This window comes from Erythrolamprus reginae, chromosome 2 (genome assembly GCF_031021105.1).
Source record: "Erythrolamprus reginae isolate rEryReg1 chromosome 2, rEryReg1.hap1, whole genome shotgun sequence".
In the NCBI taxonomy this organism is placed as follows: Eukaryota; Metazoa; Chordata; class Lepidosauria; order Squamata; family Dipsadidae; genus Erythrolamprus; species Erythrolamprus reginae.
Genome location: NC_091951.1, coordinates 98,899,128 through 98,922,638, shown reverse-complemented (window position 1 = coordinate 98,922,638; position 23,511 = coordinate 98,899,128). Strand labels below are relative to the sequence as shown.

At 41.2% G+C, this 23,511-nt stretch overlaps 5 protein-coding genes across 8 annotated transcripts in view; 3 read left to right on the top strand and 2 right to left on the bottom strand.

Moving 5' to 3' along the window:
• LOC139160707 (uncharacterized WD repeat-containing protein alr3466-like) overlaps nt 1–7,891 on the top strand; it is a 40,134-nt gene extending 32,243 nt beyond the window's left edge. For 3 of the 4 annotated variants that reach the window (XM_070738907.1, XM_070738909.1, XM_070738906.1), the window contains one exon: nt 7,400–7,672. In XM_070738907.1, the coding sequence (XP_070595008.1) occupies nt 7,400–7,579 (180 nt within the window). In that variant the 3' untranslated portion in view covers nt 7,580–7,672. Of the gene's footprint in view, nt 1–7,399 lie in introns of all 4 variants that reach the window. The other variant, XR_011557999.1, reaches the window with a different exon arrangement.
• The window catches only part of RGS14 (regulator of G protein signaling 14), a 93,559-nt gene extending 84,336 nt beyond the window's left edge, over nt 1–9,223 (bottom strand). Inside the window, exon 1 of the mRNA XM_070738912.1 lies at nt 9,066–9,223. The gene's annotated coding sequence lies outside the window, so the exon portion shown is untranslated. The remainder of the gene's footprint in view (nt 1–9,065) is intronic.
• Nucleotides 1,310–5,792, bottom strand: LOC139160710 (general transcription factor II-I repeat domain-containing protein 2-like). The gene has a single exon (XM_070738913.1). The coding sequence runs from the start codon at nt 5,741–5,743 to the stop codon at nt 3,926–3,928; it is 1,818 nt and encodes a 605-aa protein (XP_070595014.1). The 5' UTR covers nt 5,744–5,792; the 3' UTR covers nt 1,310–3,925.
• Nucleotides 9,224–9,243: 20 nt separating the features above from the next.
• LMAN2 (lectin, mannose binding 2) lies at nt 9,244–14,738 on the top strand. Its single transcript, XM_070738904.1, has 8 exons — nt 9,244–9,518; nt 10,104–10,222; nt 10,356–10,473; nt 11,122–11,201; nt 11,369–11,530; nt 11,840–11,954; nt 12,521–12,640; nt 13,829–14,738. The coding sequence occupies exons 1-8, from the start codon at nt 9,389–9,391 to the stop codon at nt 13,987–13,989; spliced, it is 1,005 nt and encodes a 334-aa protein (XP_070595005.1). The 5' UTR covers nt 9,244–9,388; the 3' UTR covers nt 13,990–14,738.
• A 2,444-nt stretch (nt 14,739–17,182) lies between these two features.
• Nucleotides 17,183–23,509, top strand: TMED9 (transmembrane p24 trafficking protein 9). Its single transcript, XM_070738818.1, has 5 exons — nt 17,183–17,461; nt 17,628–17,728; nt 19,179–19,304; nt 19,433–19,579; nt 20,512–23,509. The coding sequence occupies exons 1-5, from the start codon at nt 17,311–17,313 to the stop codon at nt 20,659–20,661; spliced, it is 675 nt and encodes a 224-aa protein (XP_070594919.1). The 5' UTR covers nt 17,183–17,310; the 3' UTR covers nt 20,662–23,509.
• The last annotated feature ends 2 nt before the right edge of the window (nt 23,510–23,511 follow it).

Here is a 23,511-nt window from a genome sequence, read left to right as displayed (position 1 = left end):
CCGGCAGCAGGCGCAGGGCGAGGCAGCAGGTCTGCATCCTGGGCAGGCGGGCGGGGCGGCGGGCGAGGAGGCGCGGGCCGAGCGGCGACAGCGGCGGTTCTCCTCACTTCGGAGAGCTTCCTGGGCATGAAAACGCGCGAATCCAACAAGAACGAAAGCCAGGAAGCTCTCCCTGGCGGAGACCGCCGGCCCCTCAATCGGGCCGCCGTGACGGGGACCACTGGCCTGCCTAGCGGGCTGGGAGGGAGGTGGAATACGGGAGGAGGAGGAAGAGGAGGAGGAGGGAGGAAGGAGAGAGAGAGAGAGAGGGAAGCCGCCCGGCTGTTTTTAAAGGTGACAGCCGGGCGGCAGCGTTTTTTTGCGGTTGTTTTTTTTTTGTTGCACGGATTAATTGACTTTACATTGTTTCCTATGGGAAACAATGTTTCGTCTTACGAACCTTTCGTGTTACGAACCTTTCCCTGGAACCAATTAAGTTCGTATCTTGAGGTTCCACTGTATAAGCATATCAGGTAATGTGTAGTTGTGTAATGAGGGAGGAAAATCAATACCCTCTATCAAGGTGTGCAGCTTCTTTTCCTGAGATAAAATGTGTCAAAAAAAGAGATTTAAACTGACTGAAAAGTCAAAAATTGTAAAAGGTCTTGTTACCAGAATCCCATTATCCTCTAGCGCTGTTATATTCCAGAAGTGCAATCTACCTGGAGTGCCTAGAAGCACTAAGCTAGTGATGGCGAACCTTTTTTTCCTCGAGTGCTGAAAAAGTGTGGACGTGTTATCCCACATGCACAAGTGCCCACACCCATAACCCAATGCCTGGGGAGGACAAAAATTGCTTCCTCTGCCCCCCAGAGGCCCTCTGTGGGCAGGAAATGGCCTATTGCCCAACTTCTGTTGGGCCCAGTAGGCTCGTGTTTCATTCTCCCCAGGCTCCAAAGGCTTCACTGGAGCTGGGGGAAGCTAAAAATGCCCTCTCCCCCCCCCCCCATCCCCCTGAAGGCTCTCTGGAAGTCAAAAATCCCCTTCCAGAGCCTCTGTGCGAGCCAAAAATCAGTTGGCCATTGCATAGTTTCGCCATCACTGGACTAAGCATTCAGTGCTCAGAAACATGACCAAGGTAAGGAAGGCTGACCACCACTGAACAATTATTTGTAGATTTTGAGATGTTTATTATTCTAACAGATGCCAATAAATGAGATAGGCCTTTTTCATTTAATTGCCCAATAATTCTACATACTAATAGTTGCCCAATAATTGGGCACACATAGATATTATCCCGAGAAAGCCAAAACCTCACTTTTACTTTAATATTCAGGTTTGAGCTTTATTAACATTTCAGATTGACAGAGAGTATTGTAGTTGTTTAATAATAAATTAATCCTCCAAAATGCAACTTGCCTAATAATCGTGCATGGTGTAGAGATCAGTGTTGTTGGCAATACTAACCTAAACATTTTGAGGAGGAAACGCAGAAAAGGTTTGCTTAATTCTCTACCAACAGAACTCAATCCTATCCAGCTGTAAAAACTCAGATCATTGTACAGATTGCAGAATTCTGTTACAATCTATCAATTGGATGAATGCTCCCAGGAACAAAGGATGATAGAAAAAGATAATGTCCACAACTGGCAGTATAATCATCATTTCTTTTACCTTAGTATCTTTTAATAAATCACATTAGAAACAATTTATTTTTCTTTTGGTAAAAGTTATCAGAACTGATAGTAAGGGAGAATCGTGTCATGGGGTCCTTTTATTGATATTTACTAATAAACAGGTTTAACATCATCACAGAGGCTCACTGGAGAACAGCCTAATGTTGGGAAAGATTGAGGGCAAAAGAAGAAGGAGATGACAGTGAATGAGGTGGCTGGATGGAGTCACTGAAGCAGTAGGGGTGAACTTAAATGGAATCTGGGGGATGGTAGACAACAGGGAGGCCTACAGGAACATTGTCCATGGGGTCGCAATGGGTCGGACACAACTTCACAACTAACAACAACAATATCATTCTTTGCAGCAGGATATTATTCCCCTACTGGCTGGGAAATTCTGGGATATAAAGCCTACATACCTTGGGAACCTCCGGTGGCAGAGCTGAGTGAGATAGGAGAAAGACGATCTCTGTCTTTCAAATCCAAATAGTTTAAACGTTTGGGGACTTTTGGGGGGCGCGAAAAGTTTGGAGGACTTAGCAGAAAAAGATGGGCATCCCGAGCAACGCTGAGGCAGAGAACAACTGTCCGCCAAGGTGAAAGGCATCCACTCTAACCTAACACTAAAATGCTCGATCATGCTGCAAACATGGGGGGCCTGAAGCTGGAACATGCCACAAAAGAACAGGAAGCGAATTCATTAAAGCAAGCTACATCTGATACCTAACCGAGAAAATACCTGATTTTCTGTGATGATAGTTATTTAGAGAACGAGAACGAGATTGCATTGGCAAAATAAGAAGCTCAAAACGGACTTAAGGAGGCAAGTGAAAGTAAGAGCCGAAAAACACTAAAAGTCACCAAAATCAGGCAGGTGGAAAGAGACTAGATCGGAGGAAGAAGGAGTTAACAGAGAAACGGAGAACTGTGCCACTGAGAGAAGACACCATGGACCCAGATGGATTGGGCAGCGCTCACATTGAAAATGAAAGACAGGCACTCCAAATAAAAGCTAAAACTAAAACAGCCTGAGACTTGGCCAAAAAGAAAACTCAAGAATTGGAATTAGTAAACCAAGAGGAGAGCCATAAACTGGAAGAAGAGGAAAGGAACAATAGATCCAAAGGTACTAAAGAACCCCCCAAACAGAGAGAAATTAGAACCAAAGCACAGAGAGCCAACAAAACAAGTCAAAACTAGATCTTTATAAGAAGGTAGGAAAATGCAGAAAGAAATCAAGCTGATATTAATAAATGTGAAAGGACTAAATAGTACAGTGAAAAGGAGAAAAATATTTACCAAACTGGTTAAACAAAAAGCTGGTATCATGTTTGCAAGAAACTATGAAAATATTTAGTCCATCAAAAATTGGTTGAACTATATACATCATTAGCAGATAAAAAGAAAAGACGAGCAGCAATATATTCCAGAAAAGAAATAAAAAGCAAAATATACTGTATACAGATCCCAAAGGAAGATGGTTTATGTTAGAAATTAAAATAAGTAATGTTATAATTCTCTTGGTAAATATTTATGCCCCAAATAAAAACCAAAAAGAATTTTATAGGAAAACCCATCGAAAAATAATAAAGACAGTATAAAGAGATGCAAAGTAGGTGATCACAATGGAATACTGTAATAGACATTAAAAAGACCATATTAATGATAAAAGGAAACAAATAAAAAGAACTACAGTATATTACGAAAAACATTTTTTGACAGGACTGAAGAGTTAAACATAATAGACATGTGGAGAACACTACATCCAAAAGAAAAGCAGTATACCTTTTTCTCCAATCCACACAAAGTATATTCAAGAACTGACATGATATGGGCAAGTAGAGAATTCAGCAAATAGAAAAAGTAGAGATTGCTCCAAATATTTGGGCAGACCATGCAGCTATGTAAGGGAATTGAACATAAGAGACCCTGTTTTGCCCTTGTACCTGAAGTGTTTCATAGAAGGCTTAAGATTGTAGGACTGATCATGGCAAATACAAACAGTCTGTTGAAGGACTTCGGATTGGCGTGCATGCATGCGTGTACTGGGTAGGTGGACACATGCCTTCGAGCAGAGTTGTCAAACTCAATTTCACTGAGGGCCATGTCACCAATACAGTTGTCCTCAAAGGGCCAGTTGCATGTTTCATATTAATTCAGGAGAGCATTGGGTCTAAGTTATGGGCCAAACAGAATCAACATTCGATTCAAGTATTTCAAATAAATCTGCAACCAAAAAAAAAAAAAATCATACGATATTTAGTTCTTTCTCACGCTGTTTGGTCCGAGCCAAATATTTGGCATGTTTTTTTGCTTACAAGTTCATCTATGTTTGAGGATAGGTTCTGAGCTGTGGAAACTCTCAGGATAGAGTGGAGGTGTGCATCAGTGAGAAGACTTCTGTGTACACTTTTGTTCACCTTTATCACAGAGAAAACGTGCTCACACACGTATGTGCTACCGAACATGCAGAGCATTCGAGCAGCTTGTAGGCGGAGTTTGGGCATCGTTTCAGGGATGAACCTGCTGAATCGCACAGGCCCTACAGAATCATACTTTGCCTTGAGGGTGCTGCTACATTGGAGTTCAATCAGCTCCATCTGGATATGTGCAGGTGCTCTCTCCACGGCAATCGCAAATGGATTACTGAACAGTTCAAAATTGAGTTTCTGTCCTTCAAATTTAACAAAGCGACGGGTAAACTCCATGTGAAGCGTGTTGAGTTTGTCACCAAAATAAGCATGTGAGAACACAGCATTGGAGACTTGGCTTATGATTGTTTGGCAGCAGGGAAAGTGGCTCAAGTTTCCTCGCTGCATCTGAATGCCCCACAAATGCAGCTTAATCTGAAAGGCATTCACGGCATCATACATGTCTGTGATCACTTGGTGCCGTCTCTGAAGCTGAAGGTTGAGCGCAGTGAGATGCTTGGTGACGTCGCACAGAAAAGCTAACTCACACAGCCACTCTTCGTCCTGCAAGACCGTGGAGTCTTTCCCCTTATTTTCCATGAACTGACAGATGTCCTCACGCAACTCAAAAAATCTACTGAGCACTTTTTCATGGCTTATCCACCGCATCTCCGCACGATAGGGCAGATCGCCAAGTTCAGAATATATTTCGTCTAGGAAAAACTTAAACTGACAGTGATTTAAACCCTTGGCTCTTATAAAGTTAACTATCTGTGTTACGGTGTTCATTACATGTTCCATCTTCAGGGCTTTGCCACATAGTGTTTCCTGGTGCATGATGCTGTGATATGCTATCAGCTCACTTACGCAATTCTCGCTCTTCATCTTCTCTCGCATCCTTCCCACTAATCCACTTTCTTCCCCGCATATCGAAGGTGCTCCATCTGTTGTCAGCCCCGTAAGTTTGTCCCAGGGCAATTTCATGTCATTTACACATTTAGACACTGCTTCAAATATGTCTTTCCCTGTGGTAGTGCCACGCATTGGTCTCATATCCAAAAGTTCCTCTGTAACGCACAAATTTGAGTCCACTCCACGGATGAAGATTGTCAGCTGTGCCATGCCAGTGATGTCAGTGCTCACATCCACAGCAAGGGAATATGCGATGAAATCTTTTCCTTTTTCAAATAGCTGTACTTGTAAATCAGTGGCAAGCTCACATATCTGATCAGCCACAGTATTTCTGCTTAGGCTTACGTTTAAAAACGCTTGCTTTTGATCTGGACACAAGACTTCGCATACTTTAATCATACAGCTCTTCAAAAACTCCCCCTCTGTAAATGGCCGGCCTGACTTAGCTATCTCTTCCGTCACTATAAAACTAGCTTTCAGAGCAGCCTCACTTTGGGATTTTGCTTTTCTGGATATAAGCTGCTTTATCTTCAGACTGTTTTTAAACTCTTCCACCTTCTTTAGCTTCTGCTGAATGTCCATGTGTTTGTACTTGTCCTCGTGTTTCGTCTCGTAGTGCCGCCTCATGTTATATTTCTTCAGTACAGCCACATGAGCTCCGCAAACGAGGCACATGGCCTTACCATCAATGTCAGCAAACAGGTACTCTGCCTCCCACCTCTTTTGAAAGCATCTGTTTTCAAAGTCCACTTTCCGCTTGGCCATTTTGGGGGGGGGGGGGGTATTTATTTATTAGATTTGTATGCTGCCCCTCTCCGTAGACTCAGTATAGGCACACAGTCCTTTTTTCACTGCAGATGTTGTATATATGGAGTGTGAGACTGCACAGAAGGTCAAAGTCTCAGGTGCTGCGTGAGGGGAGCAGTTGTGAGCGCTCTAGGCATCCACTCTGGAGACTCAGTAGGATGTTGTAAGTCTGGATCTTCTGGGGTATAAGAAGAGCCATTCCAACAGAGAGGAGATGGAGTCCCCAGTGCGAAGCTGCTAGTGTCAGAGCTGCTTTCCAGTTTGGCAAGTGACCGCTGCAGGTGTTGGCTCCAGAAGCTGCTGCTGAACTGTTCCCTGGTGGAGAAAAATGAGTCGAGTTTGACCCATCTGCCTTAGAGGAAGTCAATCTACATGTTTATTTGAGGACAAATAAAACCCAGAAAGTCCCTAAAATCTGGTGAAAATCAATCAGCACACACCAAGCCATAATACACAAATTATAAGCCCAAACACATACAACAGACACCTTTACTTTAGAAAAGTGTGTGCTGAGGCAGAATCTAGTCTAGTATGTTACAGGCTGAATAAGGAGAGGAACAGACGGATTAAGAGCCATGGTGCATAGTGGTTAGAATGCAGGATTCACTCCAGAAGTTTGATTCTGAAAGGCTCAAGGTTGACTCAGCCTGCCATCTATCAGAGGTTGGTAAAATGTGGACCCAGATCGTTGGGGGCAATATGCTGACTCTAAACTGCTTAGAGAGGGCTCTCAAGCACTGTGAAACAGTATATAAGTCTAAGTGCTATTGCTACCATTTTTCTGCTCTATAGCAGCATTTCTAGTATTTAATACTGAGGTGAGAGACTATTTATTATTAATTAATTAATTTATTAATTAGATTTGTATGCCGCCCCTCTCCGTAGACTCAGAGACTATATGGCAGTAATGGCCTCACTGAAGGCTCCAGACACCCAGTAGGCCCATTAGACCGTTTTTTCACCCTCCCCAGGATTCAGGAGGCTTTTCTGAAGCGTGGGGAGGGTGAAAAACCACCTCCCCTCGCCCCCCAGAAGGCCGAAAATCAGCTGGCTGGTGCATGTTGGAGCTGACATAAGGAAACGCCTCACATACCTTTAGATATGGCTCCACGTGCCACCTGTAGCATGCTTGCCATAGGTTCGCCATCATGGCTATGTGGCCTTTTTGCTATGTATATGTTTTATATAGAGTGATAGATTTTAACTCAGGAGACCTCAAATTAAAATATCCCTCTTCTACGCCTGTTATCTTCTCAGGGCATCCTTCCGAGGTTGGTAAAATGAGGCAATATGCTGACTCTGTAAACCACTTAGAGCGGACTGTAAAACATTGTGAAGTGGTATATAAGTTCCTGTCAACTCATCCCCTCCCATTTATAACTGAATGACTGTAACTTGTTGCTTGTATCCTTACAATGCATATTATATATTGATTGTTTCCTGATTGCTTATTTGATCCCTATGACAATCATTAAGTGTTGTACCTCATGATTCTTGACAAATGTATCTTTTCTTTTATGTACACTGAGAGCATATGCACCAAAGACAAATTCCTTGTATGTCAATCACATGACCAATAAATAATTATATTCTATTTATTCTTTTCTTTTCTAGGACCTCTATACTGCACGAGTCAAAAAGAGGGCTGTGAAAATATTTACTGACCCCTCGCATCCTGGACAGGAACTGTTTCAACTCCTACCCTCAAAATGTCACTATAGAGCACTGCACACCCAGAAAACTAGACACAAGAACTGTTTTTTCCAGAATGCCATCACTCTGCTAAACAAATAATTCCCTCAACACTGTAAAACTATTTACAAAGTCTGCACTACTATTACTACTATTTTTTTCTCATCATTCCTACCACCCATCTCCCCCGACTAATGACTATATGACTGTAACTTGCTGCTTGTATCCTTAAGATTTTTATTAATATTAGTTGTTTCCTCATTGCTTATTAGATCCTTATGACAATCATTAAGTGTTGTATCTCATGATTCTTGACAAATGTATATTTTCTTTTATGTACAGTGAGAGCATCTGCATGAAAGACAAATTCCTTGTGTGTCTAATCACACTTGGCCAATAAAGAATTCTATTCTATTATGTTCTATTCTGTTCTGTCAGTGAAGCAGTGGAAGTGATGTGCTGGTGCCTGGAGGCTGTGGGGTCTGGATGGGTGTCAACAGGCTCAAACTCAACCCTGACAAGACGGAGTGGCTGTGGGTCTTGTCTCCCAAGGACAATCCCATCTGTCCGTCCATTACCCTGGAGGGGGGGGTGTTATTGACCCCCTTCGGAGAGGGTCCGCAACTTGGGCATCCTCCTCGATCCACAGATAACTTTACAGCACCATTTTTCACCTGTGGCAAAGAGGGTGTTTGCCCAGGTTTGCCTGGTGCACCAGTTGTGGCCCTATTTGGACAGGGAGTCACTGCTCACAGTCACTCACGCCCTCATCACTTCCAGGTTCGACTACTGCAACGCTCTCTATATGGGCTACCTTTGAAAAGTGTTCGGAAACTTCAGATTATGCAAAATGTGGCTGTGAGAGCTATTGTGGGGCTTCCTAGATCTTCCCACGTTTCACCAACACTCTGTGCCTTGCACTGGTTGCCGATCAGTTTGCGGTCACAATACAAAGTGTTGGTAATGACCTATAAAGCCCTACATGGCATCGGACCAGAATACCTGCGGGACCGCCTTCTGCCGCATGAATCCCAGCGGCCAATCAGGTCCCACAGAGTTGGCCTTCTCCAGGTCCCATCGACTAAACAATCCCGTTTGGCGGGATCCAGGGGAAGAGCCTTCTCTGTGGCAGCCCCAGCCCTCTGGAATCAACTCCCCCCGGAGATTCAAATTGCCCCCACTCTTTCCGCCTTCCGCAAGATGTTGAAGACCTATCTATGTCGCCAGGCATGGGGGGGGACTAACTATCTCTTCCCCCACAACCACCTTTTTTTTTCTGACTAAAATACATGAGAATGATGTGATTGTGCAGTAAGGATTGTTTTTAATATTTATGAGTTTTAAATTTAGCTTTTTATCTAATATTGGATTTGTATTCTGTATATTGTATTGTTGTGAGCCGCCCCGAGTCTTCGGAGAGGGGCGGCATACAAATCTAATAAATATAAATATAAATATATTCAATTCAATTCAATTATATTCGTGCTACTGCTATTAACCCTATTTGCAAAAGGCACAGCAAGGCTTTCAACAGTCTAAACATACTCAAATGCCAGAAAATTGGTATGTACTAGGATGCGTTGCTTACCCAAATAGAAAAGTCCAGATAAGACCCAAAGTCAAAGAGGCGGGAAGAAGTCTCCTCCACCGTGACTCCGTCCACTGAGATGCCGACACGCGATACTCGCAGCGCAAAGGCAAAGCACCGGAAGAAGGGGCGTGTCCACTCCGCCTCCCTTTCCCTATCTCGTCACGGCCCAGAGAACAGGTGGCATGGAGATAACAAATTCGCGGGGCGTCGGATTTTACTTCCGGGCCAGAGGTCAAGCGGAAGGAGGAAGACGCGCAGAGAGAGCGAAATAGGAGGGTAGAGCGTCCGGGAGTTGGTGCCTGCGGGGGTTGGCGACCAGCATGGTGCTGTCACCCCTGCTGTTCCTCCCGCTCCTCTTGGCCGGGACCGCGCCGCCAGGAGCCGCGGAGCTCACAGATGGCAACAACGAGCATCTAAAACGGGAACACTCGCTTATCAAGCCTTATCAGGGTGCGTGGGGAGGGCAGGGCTGCCACCCTGCTGGACCCGTCCGTCTGCTTCTTCCTCTCCCGCGCTCACTCTTGAGCCTGTTGGTGGCCGACCTCCTCTTTGTTAAAGGCTCGTCTGTGTGGATCCAAGGGCTGGCCTTGGTTTTGCCCCTTCCTGAAGGGGGAGGAAACCCGAAAGGTTCTGGGGACAGCGCTGCCCCTTCACACACATCTTTCTCGGGGGTGCCTAGCCCGTTAAACCTTCACAACCCTTGGCCCCAGAAGAATTGCCCATTAATAATGATGCTAATTATGAATAGCAGGTGACACTGTTTTGTATGTGTTTAAAAAGTCTAGGCATTTCACCAGTTAGAAAAATTCTGGTGGTAATTAATGATCCCATTTCTGTCCTTAAGACCACCTCCGCAGAACAATAGCAGAAGGAGAAATGCAAAGAACACAATTTCCCACTTCTGGGGAAATCAAACATAGCTCAGATAATCTGGCACGTGCCTGAGGCTCGCTTGTAACATCAAATGTCCCACAATAACAAAATAATAATAATGTACTCCACAGTTCATTATTTCTGTAGTATCCTCTGTTTTAGGGGTTGGCTCCAGCTCAATGCCTCTCTGGGATTTCCAAGGGAGTACAATGTTGACTAGTCAGTATGTTCGACTGACCCCTGATGAGCGCAGCAAGGAAGGTTCTATCTGGAACCGGGTGGTGAGTGTTACTTCTAAATTGAAAGGATGGGGTGAGACTGAGGGATATTGCCTAGATGTCATTTGCAGACTGCATGCTTCCCAACTTGGGTTTCCTGAAAAGCTGTTTGGGGTTGTTCTGTTTTGTCTTCTAGCCTTGTTTTCTAAAGGATTGGGAACTTCATGTCAATTTTAAAATTCATGGGGCAGGGAAGAAGAATCTCCACGGAGATGGTTTTGCCCTATGGTACACTCAGGAGCGCCTTACTGCAGGTACTGTGATCAGCCTTATAATTTGTAATATATCCCACTGTCATGGGTTTGGGACTTTTAATACAGGTAAATAGATTGCAATCAGCCAGGCAGAACATACTTTAGTTGAATCAATAGGCACATAAAGAACTAGCATTTTAACCATCCTTCCCAGAAATATATCAGTGCCTTACGTGCCTTCTGAAAGGCTGGAAGAGTCAAAGTCATTCTCATCTCAGCGGAGATACTTTTCTGTAAGGTAGAGGCAGTAACCCAAAAGGTCGTCTTTGTGGGTCCCTCAAGATGACTTTCTTTAAATTAACTGCAACATACTTCTCCTTCCAGATCTAATGGGAAAAGTAGAAACAATCAGGGAAAAGCAATCCTACAAATAACCTGGTCTTATTGCCATGAAATAAGAAATATCCACTGATGGAAGCTGATAATCTCCAAAATCTTCCATTGGAATGACTTTGTTACATGGGTAACATTTGTTCTGGATAGCAAGCAAGAATTGTTTGTTCATTATACATATTTATAAGCCAACTACTCCAAAATAACTTAATGTAAAATGTTTAAATTGATCAGTGTTCTGTTTGAAGATTGGTTGATTTTAGCTCTTTAAGAACACATGGACTTATTCCTATTTTTCTGTTTTATTACCCTCAGGACCTGTATTTGGCAGTAAAGACAAATTCCATGGATTGGCCATTTTCCTGGATACCTATCCCAATGAGGAAACTACTGAGGTAAATGATAATAGCTTCTGTTTGAAGGCTAATGCTGGGTTTTGCTTACTGCAGGACCAGTCCGATATAAGTAGAAATTCTATATGCATACTGATTTCAAAATATTTAGGGTATGAATTTTGAGCATCGGAGAGACAACTTTGATTCAAATTTATTTTATTCTGCAGCGTGTATTTCCTTACATTTCTGCCATGGTTAACAATGGATCCTTGATCTATGACCATAGTAAAGATGGTCGCTGGACAGAGCTGGCAGGGTGCACAGCTGACCTTCGTAATCAAAACCATGACACCTTTTTGGCTGTCCGTTATTCTCGGGGGCGTCTGACGGTAAGCCTGATCATGGGTGCTGGGTGCAAAATGCATGACATTCTATCATATTACACAATGATGACTGTCCATGGAAATTCCATACTAACTTAGAATGAATGTTGCATCATGTTTGCTACAGCTCTAGTCAATGAAATCTAAAAAGTGAACATGAATATAATAATCCTGATAATGTACTTTTGACTTTACCAATTTATATACAGTATTTAAGAATTGACATTCTAGTACATTTCCATAGGATTGTTCAACTGTCAGAGAAGTGTGAAAACAAAGTTTTCCTTAATGTGGAAGATGACTTCTATGTTGCAGGCGATGACTGATGTGGAGGGTAAAAATGAATGGAAAAACTGCTTTGATGTTGCAGGAGTTCGATTACCCACTGGTTATTTCTTTGGGGCTTCTGCTGGTACAGGAGATCTATCTGGTGAGAAATATCTGCTAGTAGTTAAAGTAACTGTTATTTCATGTGTTATAGTCCATGATTTACAACCACAATTAGGACCAGAATTGATTATAAAAAGTAGTTGCATCTAATTTTGTGGCTTTTTTTGCGATGATTGTTAAAACTAATCACTGCAGATATTAGGCAAATCATCCAGTTAATGGAATCCAACATCCCCCACTGATTTTGCTTGTCAGAAGCTGTCCAGGAAGATCATAAATGGTGATCACATGTTCCCAAAACACTGTAACCATCCTAAACACACACCAGTATCCTAATTTTGATCACATAAAATTGATTACAAGGATAGTGCAGTGGTTGGAAATGCAAGGACCAGTTGTAAATCATTTTTTCAGTGCCTTTGTAACTGAACAAATGATTGTAAGGTAAGGACTTACACCTGAATGATCACCTGTCAGTTACCTGTATTGCTAAAAACATTCAACAAGTTTTTAAAATAAGAAACTTTTACTTAGAGTAAGATATTCTGTCATTGAATTTTAATTTTAATCAGCTGTACAGTGAACATAACTTGGTTTCTTTTCCAGATAATCATGATATCATTTCAATGAAGCTATTTCAGTTGATGGTGGACCATTCCCCAGAGGACGAGAACATTGACTGGACAAAGATTGAGCCCAGTGTCAGTCTTTTCAAATCACCCAAAGGTGATTTATTAATGCTTCTACCCTGAATGTTCCATGAAGAAAATGGGAAATAAATTTCCCATAGGAGCAAACAGTGCTTATCCTAAAAGTACTTTACTTTTAAAGCTATAGACTCATGAAGGCAATCTTTTTGGTTTATGTGTACCAGGTGATCTATAAACTGGTTATATATTTATTGGATTTATAGTGATAGCCAACATAAGCAGTGTGAGTTTAGATGGCACACAACAGAAACCTTTGTCAAACATCTGCACTTGCCATATTTAGGTTTTCTTATTTTGAATTTTTGAAAACTTCAATAGTAAATGTGCATTCATATTTGCAAGAAGATACTCTGTTTAACTTTTACCATAGTACAATAGTTTAAGTTTAAATGTATTGGATTTATATGCCATCCCTCTCCGAGGACTCGGAGTGGCTACAACATATGAAAGGAACAATATATATCAAAATTGAAATAATTAAAATTCAAAGTTACAACTAAAAACTAAAGAATCAATTAAAATACATACATAACCATTCAATCATCAAACTCACTATACATTCATCGGCCAGGGGGAAGAATATAATGACCCCAAGCTTGGTGGCATAGGTCAGTCTTTAGACTGTTATGAAAGGCAAGGAGGATGGGGGCAGTACAAATCTCCAGGGCGAGCTGATTCCAGAGGGCTGGGGCCCCCACAGAGAAGGCTCTTCCCCTAGGTCCCGCCAAGCGACATTGTCTAATTGACGGGACCTGTAGAAAGCCGACTGTGGGACCTAACCGATCGCTGGGATTCATGCGGCAAGAGACGGTCCCTGTAGGGTTTTAGAATAGAACCAGTTTCTGTTTACTGTAAATATTCTGTACAATGTGAGCAATAATGCCTACACTTTTGTCTGCAATTGTGTGTGCTGCATTAGAACAGTCAAAGGCTCACCACGGTGTCCCATCTGGACCAGAATCTTGGAGAGCAAAGTTTAAAATTCTGTTTCAGATTATTTTTCTTCATTACCCAGCGAAGGATTATTAGCTGTTGTGCAAAGAAATTTGGGAGGATTTTCACAAGCTCGGGAGAGGACAGCTATTCTATGTAATCTGCATAATCCAGAATTATGCCAATCTATATTAAATGATTCTTTGTGTAGCAGAAGGATGTAATACTGTATATACTATAACTCGGCTTTCTTTCTTTTTTTTCTCTTCAGATAATGTAGATGATCCAACAGGAAACTTTCGTAGTGGGCCCTTGACAGGCTGGAAAGTGTTCTTACTATTACTATGTTCTCTACTTGGCATCATTGTATGTGCTGTGGTGGGGGCTGTGGTTTTTCAGAAACGCCAGGAGCGGAACAAGCGATTTTACTAAGGTGTAGGAGGCCGAAATTTGGGGCAGCTGGGGATGTTTTTTTTACAAGGGGAGGGAGAGATGTATAGACTCTGGTTTCTAAAAGGCTCTTTCAGAGAAATGTATGGAATATTTTCATATCCCTTTTTTTCTTGGCAACAATAGGCAATTGTGTCAAACAATCCGGAATATAGGTTGTATACTCTACTTGGGAGTCTGCCATTTTGAAAGCTGTGTGGAACCTTCAGTCCTTCTATAAACTTTTTTTATGGAAAACAGGCAAATAACAGTACAGTTCAAACTTAGAAAATGTTGCTTCTTCTCCGAGAGGCATGTTTTGCACTTCAGATAGTATTTCCACACAGTTAACTCTTAAGAATATTTTGGTAGTTCAGCTATGTGGAGGGTGGTTTTCTTGCTGTGGCCTATAAACTTAATTCAAGAAATTTATTTTTTTGAACTGAATGTATTTCATAGTTTCACTTATTCCTGAACCTTTTTTTAATACCAGCTGTTTCTTTTTTGCTGGGAGTGAAACTTAACTTGCACCAAAACAACTGGCATCCATGAAATGTGATATCTGTGACTGCATTGGCTTGGGAGAGCGGGGGCTTGATTTTTCTAGACATTATGGACTATGTGCCCCATTTATTAAACATCTAAACTAGTTGATTCTAAAGGCAGAATGGAAGTGTCTCATAGCCACATTGTTATGTGTGCATATGGAAGGTGATAAATTGAAGACAATGTGAAATAAAATGGAAAATTTATCCTGGTGGTTTGTATTAATTTTATGCTTAATAAGTGAATGGTGGATGGGCTGCATTTGGTACTATTAGATGTGGGGGAGAACCTAATTCGGCGCTGGTGAACTTTTGGGTATCAAAAAGTGTGACTAATGGAACAATTCAGGTTTTTTTTTAAAGGTATTTTTCACATGGACATATTTTCAGAGTTTGCAGTAGGGCTGTTAATATCATTGGTCCCCACCTTAAGCATAAAACAGGTGAGCTTGAGACAATCATTCCCTGGACCTTAGGAAAAAAGTAATGGCAAGCTACATGGGAAACCATTGTCAAAAAAACTGTGGACTAGATGAGGCAGGATTCAAAACTGATTCAACTATATAAAATAAATGCAATGAAATACATTTATCTCTCATCTTCACAAGACCCAAAATAATCACAATAGCTATTACAAGTAGTCGACTTACAATTCATTACAATTCAATTCAGTGACTTACAATTCACTTAAGGCATTGATATATTTCTGGGAAGGATGGTTAAAATGCTAGTTCTTTACGTGCCTATTGATTCATTTAGTGACGTTCAAAGTTATGTTGGAAGAAATTTTCCCCAATTCATACCCAGCTGGGACACACCACAGATGCTGAGAAGAAATGGATGCAGAAGCCAGCTGTCAGAAATTGGGATTCTTTTAATGTAAGAAGGCAAGAAGCAAAAAGTGACACAGCTGGAGTGTTCCTGGCTTGCAAGCTGCTTGGGAGTGTGAATCAACCTTTTATGCTTAAACCCCCCTTGAAGCTCCTGCAGCTTAATGGGTTTTTATGTGTTTCTGATTTCCGTGGGTTTTGTTTTCCTGGGTTAATGTTAGTCCCCAGGTCTTTTGTTTTTCCTGTCCTTGGGGTTTAATCCTTTCAGGGGCAGGAAAAAGTGAGTTTCAGTTTAACTTGGAGAGTTCATTTTAGCCTGATTCGCCTTATCTTAATGGCTCTACTTTAGTGGTCAGCTTTGTTACATTTGTAACAGCAGGCTGCTATGAGTTTTCCTTTCAGCTGATGCTTGGTTTTCTTAATGGGAAGGCCTGGCTTGAGTCTCTTGGCACTGTTTTCTGAGTGTCCAGTGCTGTGGAGTTTGTGGCACTGTCCTTTTGGAGTGAACTTTCCACAGTAACAACAGCACTGAAAAAAGTGACATATGACCATTTTTCAGAGTTACGACTGTTGCAGCATCTTGAGGTCATCAAAATTCAGATGTTTGTCAACTGACTCATATTTATGACAGTAGCAATGTCTCGGGTCATGCAATCTCCTTTTTGACCTGACAAAGTCAATGGGGAAGCCAGACTCACTTAATAACCAGGCTGCTAACCTATCAAGTTAGATAAGCAGAGCCTCATTGGTGCAGTGGTTAGAGTGCAATACTGCAAGCTACATCTGCTGATCACCGGCTGCCAGCAGTTTAACAGATCGAATCTCAGTAGGCTCAAGGTTGACTCAGCTTTCCATCCTTCCAAGATCGGTAAAATGAGGACCCAGATTGTTGGGGGCCATATGCCAATTCTCTCTGAAACCGCTTAGAGAGGGCTGTAAAGCGGTATATTAGTCTAAATGCTATTGCTATTATCAAAGGCAGTGATTCACTTAACAACTGTGCCAAGAAAGGTCCTAAAATGAGACAAACCTCATTTAACAAATACTTCATTTAACAACAGAAATTGGGGTCTCAATTCTGAACCTAAGTGGAGGATTACCTATACAAGTCAGTAGAAGGCAATTCTACAATATTAACTTAGCAGTATAAGAGTCCTTGAGGAGTTGGGCAGTATATAAAATGGATGGATGGATGGATATTTATTTATTCAATTTTTATGCCGCCCTTCTCCTTAGACTCAGGGCGGCTTACAACATGGTAGCAATAGCACTTTTTAACAGCCAGCCTATTGCCCCCACAATCCGGGTCCTCATTTTACCCACCTCGGAAGGATGGAAGGCTGAGTCAACCTTGAGCCGGTGATGAGATTTGAACCATTGACCTGCAGATCTACAGTCAGCTTCAGTGGCCTGCAATGCAGCACTCTACCTGCAGCATTATTATTATTAATAATAATAATAATAATAATAATAATAATTTATTAGCTTTGTATGCTGCCCTTCTTTGAGGACTCCGAGGTAGGTAGGTAGGTAGGTAGGTAGGTAGGTAGGTAGGTAGATAGATAGATAGATAGATAGATAGATAGATAGATAGATAGATAGATAGATAGATAGATAGATAGATAGATAGTCCTGGGCTCTTCTTATATATCAGTCAGGCCCAGGGGAGAGAAGCGGGGTCATTGAAAGTGCTGGTCTGCGAATCTGAATACTGTAGTTCAGATACTCTGCTACTCTCTAGTTTACAAACTACTGTACCAGCACCAAACATAGCGGCGCTTCCGCTGGCTAGGAGAGAGAGAAAGCTCTCCAATCCGCGCTCGAGGCTTTCCCCCGACTTCCTTGGGAGTTGTAGTCTTTGGGGCCTTCTGTCGAACGCGGGGCCTGCCCTCCGCTGTGCAGCGATTACGTGGCCCGAGAGCGGAGGCGGGACGCAAGCGCGCGGCATCATGGCGGCTCCCGGTGGTCGGTCGAGGGTGCTCTTGTTGCTGCTGGTGGTTGCCGGGGTCGCGCCGCCCGCGTGGGGCCTTTACTTCCACTTGGGCGAAACGGAGCGCAAATGCTTCATCGAGGAGATCCCGGACGAGACCATGGTCATCGGTGCGCTGGGGGAGGACTGGCCGTTTCAAGGGAGGGAGTTGGAAAGCAGGGCTGGAGTCCCGCGAGGGGAGTTTGGGAATGCGTGTGGGTAGGATGCGGCGGTGGGCTTTGGAAATTAGCGGACAGGTCTGTGCCGAGACCAACTTCCCCCCCTCTTACCACGCAGGGAATTACCGGACGCAATTGTACGATAAGCAGCGAGAAGAGTACCTTCCCGCCACTCCCGGCCTGGGCATGTTTGTGGAAGTGAAGGACCCCGATGAAAAGGTACATTATTAAGCACATGATCTCAGTGAGGTGCTCGGATACTCCCTCTGGGGCTCTGTCACATGGCGGGACATCGGGAGAAACTCTAGACTCGATCCCAGATACTCAACAAACCCAGAACCCCATGCTGCAAAGTAATGGGTTGGGTGTGGGTGTCAACACAGGTGCGCATGTCGAGCCTGGGAATTTGTGACTGTACCATATGTAAAATGCTTTCGTGTCCAGATCTGTTACACTTTGCCGGTTCTGTATCTCCAGAAAGTGAAACAAATCTGACCACTATTCTAATCATATCAAAAAGACATTCCTTTCAGAGTGGTTTAAAGAAAAAAAAAACAGTTGTCCTTGGAAAATCTGCCGAGTCTACGGAGAGGGGTGGCATACAAATCTAATAAATAAAATAATACAAAGTAATCTGGAATAATAAATAAATAAAAGAATGGCATTCACTTTTTAATTTCATTTTTTTATTAAATTACACAAGTACATATGGTACATAATAACAGAAATAAGTGATATAATCTAAGTTACCTAGCAAATTCATTGTAAAAGAAAACAAATTTCATATTTTCCCTAATAAGGTTGTACAGCATGTAAGATAAATTTCCCCAAACTTCCATGCTGTTTGCCCCTTACTCTCATCAGCTTAGTACAGTTGATTATTTAAAACATCATTCTTTAAATATTTATTTATTTATATTTGTGTGCCGCCTATTCTCTGAGTTAAGTATGGATTTCATAAACTACTCAAGACTCACTTATGCCGCCAGACATGGGGGAGTTAAGATATTCCTTCCCCCTAGGCCATTACAAGTTATGCATGGTATATTTGTGTTTGGTTTTATAATAAGGGTTTTTAGTTGTTTTATTAATTGGATTGTTACATGCTGGTTTTATCATTGTTGTTAGCCGCCCCGAGTCTACGGAGAGGGGCGGCATACAAATCCAATAAATAAATAAATAAAATTTCAGGCCATATTTAACATATGTTTCATAATTTAATAAGTGAACTATAGTCTCTATGTTAAGAATGAATTCCGTTCTCTAACTCTGTGTTTCACCTAAATTTGTATCGTAAGTTGGAACTCATACTTACAAAAGGACTGCCTGTTACTAAAATTGGCAGACTGTGTTGCCCTTTCTTGAGCCAACGAAGCATTGAAGCCGTGCAATGCTTCCAGGGACAGTTGAAAATAAGTTGTATATTAAAAACACAAAAGTTGCATCTTTATATCTAGGGATTGTCCTTAAGTCAGATCTTCTTAATTCAGGGATTGCCTGTATATTATGAAATCCTGAATATTGAACCATGCTGAAATAATTGATTGCATTTAATATCTACACTATATGGTGAAAAGACTCAGTCTTTTCTCAGATTGAAATCCTGTATACATGTCTTTTTGGTCTGGCTGTTCTCATGTGCTTTCTCATATATCTGTTCCATTTACAGGTGGTGTTGTCCCGGCAGTATGGCTCAGAGGGCAGATTCATCTTTACGTCACACACCCCAGGAGAGCATCAGATCTGCCTGCACTCCAATTCTACAAAGTTTTCCCTTTTTGCAGGAGGCATGCTGGTAAGATATTTGTTAAATTAAGAGTAGACTCTCTCCACCACCACCCCACCCCAATGCTTGCTATTAAGGCATCTTGCTGTCACTGGTGTTTGCACTTCGGAAGGTTTATTATTTTAATTTTTTTGCAGAGAGTCCATCTTGACATTCAAGTTGGGGAACATGCCAATGATTATGCTGAGATCGCAGCTAAAGACAAGCTGAGTGAGCTGCAGTTGCGTGTTCGCCAGCTTCTGGAGCAGATAGAACAGATCCAGAAAGAACAAAACTACCAAAGGGTAAGAAAGGCAGGATTATACCACATTGGCAGTTCAACCTGTCAGATGTGCAACTGGCACATGAACTTTTATCCGTTTAAAGATCTAGGCAAAAGATAGCAAGGGATTTTTTTCCTGAGATAGGGGACAGAAACATATCTAATTGTTGGATGAGGCCTGGACCCATAATCTAGCCTTTTGATTCTCCTACAAACTCATTCGTCAAGCAGGTGTTGGTCTTTTTACAGTTGTTGCTCTTCTGCAAGACATGCTGATCCTACAATTTATTTTATATTTCATTTTATCTGTGTTATTTGTAATGAACCAGAAAAATGATCTCTGTAAATGTAAAGTTAGGGGTCATTACCCAGTTGTTTAGTGTTGTACACTTATTTAAATTTTTATTGTGTTGACCAGTCATTTAGTTAAGATCAGTCTGGGCTTTTCACAAATCACATTTGAATTTCACCACCACCATCACCCTCAATAAGTTGATGTAATCTGCAAACTTGGGCAAGTCTCTGCTTACCCTAAGTCATGTTTGCCATGGATAGGTTAAGAGGCAACAGTGCCAGCATAGATCTTTGTGGGATTTGCGACTCTTACCAGTGTGCATTGAGAAAATTGTCCAATTATTCTGCTTGGTTTTGTTTTTGTTTTTGAGGAATTGTCATTTCATGACCACCAAATTTACTTGGGAATCTTTAATGAAAGTTAAATCTTTGACTAGACAAGTTCTTCTAGTTGGAAGACTAGGCTAGATGAATAAATGAAGTTCTAAAGTTGAGGAAGTATCATAAGGAAATTGATCAGCCCACATAGCTTATTGTCATGAGGGTATTGATGAAGATATGCACAGTTTTCTGTGTTTTGCTGTTTCCCTCAAATTGACCATAAAATATATCCCATTGTGTTTTAATGTTGTTTCAATAATATTTTCCCTCTTTTCTCAGTGGCGAGAGGAGCGTTTCCGGCAAACCAGTGAAAGCACAAACCAGAGGGTTCTCTGGTGGTCCATAATCCAGACTCTCATTCTTGTAGTCATTGGAGTTTGGCAAATGAGACACCTCAAGAGTTTCTTTGAAGCCAAGAAACTGGTATAAAAAGAAAGTACATCAGCCCAAAGCCTGCATTTCTCCCAGGAACAATTCCTGGGACTTCAGGTGTCTGCGTTGATCTTCTTTTCTCTCATTGGCCCTTTCCACCAGACTGGTTACTTGCCAGGATTTGTGCCATCTACCTCCCACTGTGTCAGCTATTCTTCCTCCTTCAACATGTCAGCCTGTGGTGATCTCGGTGCAGTATTTTGGCCCCAGGAAGATACTGCCTTCTTACCAGATAGTCAAGACCAGCCTCCCTCTCTAGCTCTATATAAGGAGTGTGTTTTGTTTTTGTATTTACAGAGAGGAGAGGAAGGCACCATGTCTTCAACTTTCCTCCTGACTAAATATGTTCTTCAAAATTATACACTCTACTGAAAGATGATTGGAACGTTGTGTAGCCAGTATCACAGTATATCAGAGGCAAGAAAACTTGCTATTTTTAACTGTGTTGTATATGTACTAGCACTGATTTCTAAATACCACCAGTGCATCACTCAGGATAATGTTTTGAATAAGAACATATGGAGGCTCTCCTTTCAATTCTCCTTTTCTATGTATTCATCAAAAATAGGATGCAGTTAGATTTGGGGGTTTGCTGCTACATAATTAATAGGATTCTTTCTGAAAGAAATCTGTGTTACAGGATTAACGTGCTGATCACTGGGCTACTAATAAAAATGATTAAGTATTGAAATTTACTTATGCCCTTCTCTATCTTGTTAAAATTAATTTTTCCTGTATATGTCTATTCATCATTTTCTGGTATTGACAGTACAGTACTTCATTTTATCATTACATGGAATGTATAAGCGGTTGCTTTTAAAACTGCAACTTAAATTTAGCAGCATTCAATGGGATATATGCATCAGTATCTGCAGCAAACCACATTGAAACCAAACTTATGGCATACATATATTATGCAGATGCCACCTATTTGGATCTCAGTATGTGTTATTTCTACATAAGTTGGCATTTGCATGTCAACATGACATGCATTTTGTTGTCATCTGTCTTGTCCTTGCAAAAATACCCATGTATACATGTTTCTGCCAATAAGATTACATTTATTTGGAAGAAAATCCTACTGATTTCATTGGCATGTCCTTCCAAATAAAGTTGATAACATTTTTAGCTTAAGTCTTTTTTGGGTTTCTATTGCCAAGTTCCTGGCTTAGCAAATTCTATATAATCATTCTTATAAATTATAAGGAGATATATATAACAAGGAACCATTCTTTGTTATCTCTTCCTCTAAATATGGGATGCGGTTTTGGGGGGAAGAAAGAAAAAAATGGCTTTATTCAGGCATCAGAATTTGTGGCCAGTAAACTATATTCTGCTATATCAAAAGAATAAACTGCTTAAATTCTTCTTTTCTCTTTGTGCACCTGGCTATAATTTCTTATATCCCGGATAGTTACATGTCATACTTTTAACAAGCGGTGGTTCTAAGCTGCAAAGCCACATTACCTTAGTTTGGAACACAGGGGAAACTGAATGGACAAGTCATCCTCAAAAATGAGTATACAAAATGGAGTAGCAAAATGATGGAAAATTTTATGTTGTCAGACTATTCATTTTGCACTCAGTTTGTTATCTGAATTGGGCCATTATTTTTCAAGAACCAGAGTGAAGGTTCTGCTATTGCTTTATGTTTGTGAAATGCACTTCTAAATAAGCTTGAAGCATTGTTGGCTTATGTTGACCATCTGGTTTTCTTTTTTATCTCTTTCGGGGGGAGCATGGCAGGATTGGTGGAATGAATGCAAGCATTCTTGTGCTCTATTCATTCCTTTGTCTATCCATATCTCCTTTTCACTATAGAAGTCTGAAAATTTTATTTGCAGTTTTATAAAGAATGAATATAAAACTGGATGTGTATTTGGCCCACATCTGTATGTATTGTTTCTTTAGAAGTTTGCATAGGATTTGCTTTCCTTACTGCTAATGGTAGTTTATTATTTAACCAGGGGTGTCAAATTTGTATCATCATGTGGCGTATTTCCCACCTTCGGTAAACCAGGCATGGGTGTGGTCAGCACATGATGCATGGGGCCCATGGGCCATGAGTTTAACAGCTTGACTTAAGTAGATGCAGAACTCTTTAAGATCAAGAACTAGAAGCAACTGCAGTGAGTTCTGCAATTTAGCTGTTACCAAATGAATCTAATGAACCTTGTTTGAACATGGTATGAATGTGTTATGTAAGTGGTTTAATAAAATGGATGTAATAGTGATTTTATTGCTGAAATACATGGGGATGAACTTCAATTGTTAATTGAAACTTAAATCAGACAAGTGAATTCCAAGCTGTTTCTAATTATCCAATATTAAAGGAATGAAATTCCACTCAGAATAATTGTTTTTCATAATTCAATTCTATTTCCTGATTAGAATATATAACATGCCAAGATTGATTCTGAAATGTACTGGGAAGATGGGAACTTGTTAGATGGTAAAGAAAGATTCCTTCAGTATTGTTATCCTGTTCTTGGAATGTTGTGTGCTGGGAAGGATGCCTTTGGCATTATTTTTTAAGTTTTGTAATAACCCAAACATTTTAGAATGAATTTATCATTGCCATTCATTGGTATATTCAGTGTCAGAACAGAAGGATATTAAATGTATGTCTACACAATCCAATGGAAGTGTTTTCAGTTACTGGCCACCTTACCTTTACTGCTATACTTGAAACACTTTTAAGTGGGAGAAGATTATTGTAGCTAAAACTTTTAGGGGAAGAGAGGGTAATTTTAATAAACGGTCTGTCCTTGATTTTTTTTTTTGAAGGTAATTCTGGTTTCTATTGTAATGAGAGAAAATAAAAAATGTTTTTTTCCTTCTAAAACG